Source organism: Engraulis encrasicolus, chromosome 3 (assembly GCF_034702125.1).
Source record: "Engraulis encrasicolus isolate BLACKSEA-1 chromosome 3, IST_EnEncr_1.0, whole genome shotgun sequence".
In the NCBI taxonomy this organism is placed as follows: Eukaryota; Metazoa; Chordata; class Actinopteri; order Clupeiformes; family Engraulidae; genus Engraulis; species Engraulis encrasicolus.
In genome coordinates, this window is record NC_085859.1 from 23,055,816 (window position 1) to 23,065,815 (window position 10,000).

Genomic DNA, 10,000 nt, shown 5'->3' on the forward strand with positions numbered 1-10,000 from the left:
TGAGCACACTAATAATTCAGCAGCATATGGATTATAGCAGTTTCCATCCCTGGTAGGCTACACATACAAAGCAAAGTCACTGACGCAGACACACAGATATGAACACGCATGCATGCACGCACACATGTGGCACACACACACACACACACACACACACACACACACACACAAACACTCACACACGCACGCACACAAACACACACACACCAGTACCTTGCGACTGTAACAACCTCAGAGATGTAGGCAAGTTTCTTTCCTTCTTCCCTGCTGTTCCCTCTACAGTATTACAGTACAGTACTCTATGTGCTTTCTGATGACACCCAGTATCCATTTGTTCACGAGGGAACACGTCTCTGTGAATCACCCCTGGAACAGCAGCCTATGAATGTGTCGTTCTCAAATCATTTAGAGAAGTCGCTTGTTTTTTTTTGGCCAAGCTGCATGATCATCTGAATAAAACAGGGCCTTAAACCCACCCCCAAGACACAAACACATGCACAAACGCGGGCACAGAAGCAAATGCACGCGCACATATACACTGTAAACACACAGATACAAATACACACACATACACACAGACACACACGTGCGCACACACATGCACGCACGCACATACACACACACGCACGCAGACACACGCCCCTGACTCATTCTGTCTCACTCTTCTGTCTCTGAAGACAGAATGGAAACGCCAGCCACACCCTGAGCCTCTGCTGACATCGTACACATTGATGTGGTTAAACATCCACACGCGCACACAGAGAGAGAGAGAGAGAGAGAGAGAGAGAGAGAGAGAGAGAGAGAGAGAGAGAGAGAGAGAGAGAGAGAGCGAGAGCAATTAAAATATGGAGACTGTGAATAATCACTGGAACACTTGCTGAACTGAAAACAAAGCACAGATGTTGTTGAGCTGTGAGAAAGTGATCATACGCCATCAGGGCTGTCGTCAGCTTTTCCCGAGCCCGGTACAAAGACATCTAAAAGGGCCCACTTCTCTATACAGACAATGTATTGACGACCCAGTTCTGGGCCCCCTTTCTCCTTGGGCCAAGGGCAAATAACTTGTTTGTCCTACCCTGTCCACTTCCCTGTACACCATACTGTTCGCTTAAAAAAGGGACACCTACAACTAGACCAAACTAGTTTGTATACTGGGGCACGATGTCCTTTTTTATACTATTCTGCCCTACAATTCTGAAAGAGATTTACTACACATGTTGACAAAAAGTAGAACTCTCTCTGAGGTGACTACGTACAGTATCCCACCTCTTTTCTCTTGTGACTGAATATTCATCTAAATATGTCACTTCCTCCTAGGAACAAAAATCATATCCCTAGAGGTGGTTGTTTTTGTAAGATTTTAAGAACATACTTGTACAGAATGTATAGTTCATTAGTATCATTAGTATCCTTAGCATCATTAATACAGTATGTATAGTATCATTAATCACTCTCAGTGGGGTGGTAGTTATTGGAGTCTATTGGAGATAAAATAATTTAGCAAGCAGAGGAGGGAATATCAAAATGACAAGGGGAAAAGTCTCCCGTCCCACTCAATTACCCACAAAACGCTGAACCGTTTTGACAAATTTGAATGCACATCGCTGCTGCATGTTGCCAGAGATTCTATAAGTATATAGAGATATGCCAACATAATAGGTTTCTATGGGCACCTAACATGACCAGGTTCCGGTCTGCCTAAAGGGGCGTGTCATAACGCTCCTAGCATTGAATAGAACAGTCCTCAGGTCTGCCTAGGTCTGCCTAAAGGGGGGGCCAATGGAACCTCTCTCTCTCTACTCTCTCTGCATGTTGCCTTTGCTGGTACGTTGCTGTCCAGTGACAAACCATAGGGGGAGGAAACCAAAGGGGACTGGGGAATGCTTTGAGGCACGACTTATGTTTCCTGCCACAGGAAATTATGCATTTGGCTCCTGAATAAAGGAGAGAGCGTCTTGACTTACTTTGTTGATGCCGATTGTTATTGCGGGGTCCACGTTAGCGTCCATGTCCTGCTGCTGGTGGTAACAGAAGAGGTTTGTCCCCTTGAGGACACCGTAGACGTTGGCGTGGCTCTGAGAGTCGGTGCCGTGCTGTGAATACATAAATGGAGGGACGGGATGGTGAGGTTAGATGAGGAGAAATAAGATTAGGTTCAAAGTAAGTAGCAAACATAAAAGACAGTAAGGAATGGATAACGCAGACAGGGGCGGTTAAAAAAGGACATTATTACTTGAGAATAAGCAGAGGGGAGATGAGATGAGAGGGTGAAGTTGGAGAGAGAAGAGAAGAGAAGAGAAGAGAAGAGAAGAGAAGAGAAGAGAAGAGAAGAGAAGAGAAGAGGCGAGGCGAGGCGAGGCGAGGCGAGGCGAGGCGAGGCGAGGCGAGGCGAGGCGAGGCGAGGCGAGGCGAGGGGAGCATGGAGATGAAGGGATAAAATAGTACAGGAGAAGGAAAGAGAGGAAAGAAAAGAGGACAAGGAGAAGGAAGACACACACAACCTACAGGTTTCAGAGTTGGCGAGGACAATATAGGGCATACGGAAATGAGTGTCCATTGGGATACATAACACACGCGCGCACACACAAGCATGCACACACACACACACACACACACACACACACACACACACACACACACACACACACACACACACACGCACACGCACGCACGCACGCACACACCCCACACACACACATACACACATACACACACACACACACGCACACACCCACCCACAGTCACACAGACACACAGACACGCACACACACACACGCACACACCCACCCACAGTCACACAGACACACAGACACACACTCACACATACACACACACCTTGACCTTGAGGCGTCCGCTCATCATCTGTTGGGTCATGCAGCTGGGCTGGGCTGCCAGGCGACAGCACACACTCCCATACAGCGGCACCCAGAATGAACAGTCCTCTGTAGTGGAGAGAAGATCATCACGATTATTATTTATATTATCATCATAATCATCATCATTATTATTATTATTATTATTATTATTATTACTGAAATATCTAAGTGGTGTTTATTGGTAATTTTCTTGCGTGCTCCTTATCTGCTGTAACACTAACTGTCAGTAGCCAGAACAAGAACAGGTGTGGCCAATTAAGGGAGGCATGGAACACTGAAGAGTAACTGTCAGTTTTTTTAATTTTAGAACTCTGCTGTGGAACATTCTATGGCCTAGTAGTGGGTCAACCAGAACAGGTGTTGCCAATTCATCATCATCCCAATCAACATCACCATAACCATCGTTCTCCTCTTCCTTTTCAGACCAGTCTTCAGTGGAGAGCACATATACAACAATATTATTGTTGGCGACAGCATACTCAGCCATTCACTGGAATTATAGTTGTGACATTCCACTTTCGTATTGCAACAGCATTTGGTTGCAACAGTTGGCTGGTGCTGGGGCAAGTTTCAATCCCTATTGTTTTGTGTGATCACACGGATATCAACAGCAGGAGGCCTGGGGGAGTTAGAGTTAGGGTTGGGGGGGTGGGGGGGGGGGGGGTGTTGTCACGTGCGTCACCAAAGCCCAACTGAGTGCACTGTTTATAATCCAGAACATCGATATACCATTTACCCCCCTCTGTGACATACCCCCCTCTCCTGACGTTCTCTCTCTAGCCTCTTTCTGTGCATCTCTCTCTCTCTCTCTCTCTCTCTCTCTCTCTCTCTGCCATTCTCTCTCTCTCTCTCCTCATTCTCTCCTGCCTGGCTACCAGAACTGGTCTGGACCCACAATAATATGATTGGCTCAACCCATTGTCTACTCTATACTTAAGATGAACCAATAGGCTGCCACATCTACATGGTTCTCTAAGGGCTTCCACACACCAGCTCCGACAAAGTGCTGAGCACTGCTGGGCAAAAGTTTGATTCCATTGTTTTCAATAGAACCCCGCAAACTGGCACGATATCCGCGGACATTCGCAGATGTCGGATAGCAATTAGAGACGAGTTCTATTTTGTCGGCGCCGCCCAATTTCGGCGCCGAAATTGGGTTTGGGGGTCCGAATTACGTCGGAAGCGAAAGTGCGCCGCACTGCTGTCTGAGCCAATGCGCGGCCTGCCTAAGGGGGAACAACAAAAAAATAACAAAAAACAAGCAAAGACACACAAAAAAACAACTAACAGCATCAGCCCCTGAGTACTGTCGGCTCCAACGGGAAAATATCCCTGTATGCCAGATTGGCAGTCCAGCCCTGCTGTCTGTCTACCTGCATAACCAGCCAGTGTTTCCAGACAGTGTTTTGACGGCCAACCTACTCACAATGTGCTCTTAAAGGTGCGCCCTAATGAGCCTGGCTGTCGCATCAAGCTTATCGACTCGGAGAGCTTAGTCTGGCAAAAACAGGAAGTGCTTGGAGGCAGGATCATTATTAGATCAAATGTCTTTCTTGGTACTCACAGCCAATCACACCACCGATCGATCGATAGGGGCGTCCGTGGCCTAATGGCTAAGGAGATGGGCTTTACGTCAGAGGGTTGCAGGTTCAAATCCCCACCCCTCCACTCCCTACCACACTCCTTGGCTGTAGTGCCCTCGAGCAAGGCTCCTAACCCCATGTACTGCACCAGAGTACTGTAACCAATGCCCTGTAAATAACTGTGAGTCCCTTTGGAAGCGAAAAGCAAGGTGTAATGTAATGTAATTTAATGATTCTGATGGCATGTAGCCATCATTTTTCAAAGGTGTTTCCTTTTTAGGTGTGTGTGTGTGTGTGTGTGTGTGTGTGTGTGTGTGTGTGTGTGTGTGTGTGTGTGTGTGTGTGTGTGTGTGTGTGTGTGTGTGTGTGTGTGTGTGTGTGTGTGTGTGTGTGTGTGTGTGTGTGTGTGTGTGTGCTTGTACTGACCGTTGGCGGTGATGGTGAGGTCGTGCGTGCGGAAGGAGTCCTGCACATGGGCCAGCGAGAGCGTGGTGTGGGCCAGGAGGTGATACTTGGGCCCCCTGCGGAGAGAGGAGAGGAGAGAGGAGAGAGGAGAGAGGAGAGAGGAAAGAGGAGAGGAGAGGAGAGGAGAGGAGAGAGGAGAGAGGAGAGAGGAGGGAGACGGGAGGAGAGTGGAGAGTGGAGAGGAGAGTGGAGAGTGGAGAGAAGAGAGAAGAGAGGCGAGAGAGGAGAGGAGAGGAGAGTGGAGAGTGGAGAGAAGAGAGAAGAGAGGCGAGAGGAGAGCTCAGCTGAGGTGACAGGTACCTGTGAAGACAGGTGGCAGGTGTAGTCTGTCTGTGTGTGTGTGTGCGTGCGTGTGCGTGTGTGTGTGTGTGTGTGTGTGTGTGTGTGTGTGTGTGTGTGTGTGTGTGTGTGTGTGTGTGTGTGTGTGTGTGTGTGTGTGTGTGTGCATGTCAGTGTGTGTGTTTGTCTGTGTGCATGTCCACATGTGTGTCTGCGTGCATGTCCGTGTGTGTGTCTGGCTCCAAGGTGTCTGTCTGGCTCCGCTCACAGTGGAGCAGCGATGTGTTAGCTAGGTGTTAGCAATGCTACAGCCATGCTGTGTGTGGGTGTTACTTTTCCCCACAGCAGACAAACAAGGGTCAATGTCATGCCACTTGTATAATGAAAGTTTTAAAAACAATTGGAAAAAAAACTGTTATACATCAAAATTTAAAGCCTGAAAGGTTATAAGAACACTGCAGTTGTATTTATATTTTATTTATATTTGTTACGTGCACTGTTATGAGGTAGAAGACACTATCCAAAATAATAACTATTACTATTATACTATAAGCATTGCATGTCTTTACAATGTACAAGAGTTGCTTGCAACCTAACTCCTTTTAGGATGAACATGAACTGGATGAAGGAGAGCGCCCACTAAATGGCTGGATGAACACACTTTGTAAATCAATTCAGTGATTACCTGTTTCTCTGCTGGCACAATGCGGCGTTCCACGTGCCAGACAGACAGGCATGCTGAGATCTAACACCCTGGGCATAACTAGGCCCTGCCCCACTAGCTAATCACTAGTGACAAAGCGGCCAAGGGCATCCGTTCCGGACCAATTAAGATGGCATGAACAAATACGCTGTGACAACTCATTGGGGCTACAGTTTGTTTGTAGCAGTTGGCAGACAGAGTCTCTTTGTTCACAGTGATACTATCAATATGATGCCGAAAAACATCATGCTAGACTGTAAACAAAACATGCAGCTAACAAAAAAAACTGTTTGTGTTGTGACTTTATCCATGCAAAATAGAAATACTGTATATTAAACTTGCAAAGTCATTAAATGGTTTAAAAACGTTATACATGAGGAAAATAAGAAATGGACCACTTTCATAGTACAGTATGTGTCGTGTAAAACTTGCCTATTCCATATTATGAATCATTTACAAACATAGAGTAATCTATATCTTGTTTTATATAGGTTGCTAAGTTTACAAGGCTGGAAAGGGTTAATAATACATAGAATTCTAATGGCATCGATTCCTGGCCAAATCCAGAGTGATGAGTAAATAGCCAGTGACAGCTCACTGAAGCGTCGCTTAAGCAGTTGTAGCATTTGGCAGATGCTTCTCTCCAGAGTGTCACACAGTAGAACACAATATCACCTAATTAAAATGGAAACTTTTAAAGGAAAGTTTTAAAAATATCACAACAGATCAGCTCAGATGTTTCACTCATTTCAAGCATAATAGTGCTTATAATAAAATCATCAAATATAAACAACTTGCCTCACAGACAAAGTCTAAATAGTCTAAGTTCTAGTTCTAAATTCTAGTTCAAAATGACTAGTAATTAGTTGATTTTTAAATTAAGATTGACAAAGATGTTTTTTGTTTGAAACTAGCACCTAGTTACTTGAATCTTTCTGAAGTACAGGTTCTTGGAATACCCCAATGGAGATCAAATCCTATACAAAGAAGGCTTAGATGTCTACTACTTGCGGTACAGAGGAGACAGCCAAAGAAGGTTGATATTCACTGTATTAGATGATTTACCACTGCCTTAAGATTAACTTCACCTGGTTTACCACTACAGGGTCGCTGACAGCTTTTGCTGGTCATCCGAAAGTCATCCGAAAGGGCCCCCTTGCCCAATACATGCAATGTAATAGGGACCCAATTCTGGGGCCCCTATCTCGCTGGGCCCACGACAACATACCCCTTTGTCCCTCCCTCGTTGGTAGGCCTTTACTAGTAAGTAGATCTGACTGTGTCTACTCACGGTACGGATGAGATGGGCAGCAGCAGTGTGGCCCCTCCCCCTCCTCCTCCTCCGTTGCTGACGGGGCTGCCAGGTCCTCCGGGCTCCATGGCCGCCCTCATCTTCTTCCCGGCCGAGCGGCCCAGAGAGCTGCTGAGCTTGCTGGCCAGCTTACGCGGCGTGCTGCCCGCCGAGCAGTCCTCCTCCGAGCAGCAGCTGTACAGCTCCACACGTAGCTCGAACCCGGGACTCGCCTCGTTACTAGGGCGGGAGGAGAGATGCATACACAGTCACACAAGTATAGCCGCATATTATATATAACACATATAGAAACAGTGGTGTAGTGGGGAATTTTTAAGTGGGGGTACGCAATTTGTGAGGTCATCAATTAATTAGGCAACTTATCATGTCAACCTCCTTTTTGTATTCAAACATGGACAGAATTTCCCTCATCTCAGGAGAAGTGGGTGGACTGCGTACCCCCGCATACCGCGCCCACTACACCCCTGAATAGAACACAGAACATTAGCATACTGTGTGTTACTACTATTGTATAGTAGTGAAACTTTAACAGAAGATACTCAGTACACGGTACAAACACACATGCAGCTCTGCTTCTGCACACACAACCTTGCCATCACTGCCAATGGGGAGTGCAAATACACACATACACACTACAGACGTAGACAATCAGGCACACACACTCACACTTGGACGCATGCACATACACTCGCATGCATGCACGCACGCACACGCACACAAACACACACACACGCACAAACACACAGACAAATGTATACACAACAATTGTAGAGAACACACATACAGTAAGCTCGCACACACTAAACACACAGACACATACGGACCCACAGACACACGCATGCACGCGCGCGCACACACACACACACACACACACACACACACACACACACACACACACACACACACACACACACACACAGAAAACAGCACAGCGATAGTAGACAAACACACAAGAGAGTTTCAGTTATAATCTTGTGGGGTGCCATCTGGAAATGAAGGGCCGCCGAGTGCCAGAGTTCTGATGTATTGGCCGTAAATCTGCGCCCCGCACTGGCCCTTTTGGCAGCCCCGTACACCCCCAGTGCACCACGGCACCAGCCAGCAACCGTTAAAATGCCTGACGCTTCCAGGAAGACAGGCACAGCAGTTTACTGTAAGACATCATGGACTGCTGTACCGCTGCTGCTGTGGATGTGGTGCTTTGGGCTGAGACCGACGTTTTCTCCCCAGCAAGAGGTGCCTGGTGGCATTGTTGCAATTGCCAACCTATGCAATTACACAGAAGGCCCATAACTCCTAGCTACAAGTGCAATAAATATAAAGAGCACAAATTGGGTCCTTTTGGGGCCAAAACTTTAGGAGCACTCAATTCAATTGGCAATGTTCTTAATCTTTATTTATGGCACATGATCAACTTTACCGCAGGGTTTTAACTTAGGCTACTCGATTCCCTGGATTGACCACTCTGATCCATATTGTAGCCTATTGTTGTTACAAACCCCAACTCCGGTGAAGTTGGGACATTTGGTTTGACTGTGAATAAAATCAAAATGCTATCATTTTCAAAACATTCTATCCATTCATTTGATGGAGAATAGTGAAAAGACAACATATTAAGTGTTAAAACCGAGAAAAAAATATTGTTTTGAGGGACATACGTATGTACTCATTTCTAATTTGAGAACTGCAACACATCTCAAATAAGTTGGGACGGGGATCAGTGAAATGAAATAAACATCCAAATAAGATAAAACAAGAAAGAAGAACATTTCAAAATGAATTGTACTGATGGACAATATGACTGTCCAGGTATAAGACCATCACAGACAGGCTGAGTCACTCAGAATTAAAGGGACACTGTGTGAGATTTTTAGTTGTTTATTTTCAGAATTCATGCTACCCATTCACTAATGTTACCTTTTTCATTAATATTTACCACCACCATGAAATTCTAAGTATTCATTATGACTGGAAAAATTGCACTTTTTATACATGAAAAGGGGGATCTTCTCCATGGTCCGCCATTTTGAATTTCCAGAAATAGCCATTTTTAGCTGCAAAAATGACTGTACTTGGACCATACTAGAAAATATTTGTTTATTACTTAGTTAACTTTCATGTAAAGATCAAATTTGGCAATAGGCAGCCCAGTTTCAATGAGCAGCATAGTTGCAGTACCTTTTTTGACCATTTCCTGCACAGTGTCCCTTCAAAGATGCAGAGGGAATATTTACCATAGTTATTACATACATTTTGGAATTCAAGGCATATTTTTGTCATTAAAATCATTGTATAGGTTCATGACATCATGAAATATATATTGGCTGTAGAATTACAGCTATTGGAAATTGACCATATTAAGAACGCTTCATGTGTGCAAATGATAGAGGGGTTTAAACATTCTCCTATGCACCCAAGCTCACTTGAAATAGATCCAGAAGACATAAGAAACTGTCCTTTGCTTATAGAAGTCAGCAGAAGTGGCAGAAGTCATTAAAAAAGAGTCTTGCACATCCTGTGGTACAGTGAAAATGGACCATCCAACTTGTATTGGTGCTAACTTCAAAAGTCAGCCTCCATGATGGCATGGGGTGCAGTAGTGCATTGGGTAAGCTGTTCTTACTCATCTGTAGAGTTAAATACAGTGCTGAATGATATAAATGGCTTTTAAACAGCATGAAAGGCCACTCATGCAGTATATTTTGAAGGGAGATCTTCAATTACTGCCACATAGTAAGGACAAATTGCATTCTCTACTATGTTTTAACAGTTTAACTCCATC

General features: G+C 45.2%; 1 protein-coding gene across 4 annotated transcripts in view; it reads right to left on the bottom strand.

Moving 5' to 3' along the window:
• Window positions 1-10,000, bottom strand: part of rtkna (rhotekin a) — a 144,681-nt gene that overhangs the window by 14,608 nt on the left and 120,073 nt on the right. For all 4 annotated transcript variants that reach the window (XM_063195025.1, XM_063195026.1, XM_063195027.1 and 1 more), the window contains exons 6-9: window positions 7,198-7,437; window positions 4,886-4,980; window positions 2,836-2,942; window positions 1,965-2,093 (exon numbers count right to left, since the gene is read on the bottom strand). In XM_063195025.1, the coding sequence (XP_063051095.1) occupies window positions 1,965-2,093; window positions 2,836-2,942; window positions 4,886-4,980; window positions 7,198-7,437 (571 nt within the window). The remainder of the gene's footprint in view (window positions 1-1,964; window positions 2,094-2,835; window positions 2,943-4,885; window positions 4,981-7,197; window positions 7,438-10,000) is intronic.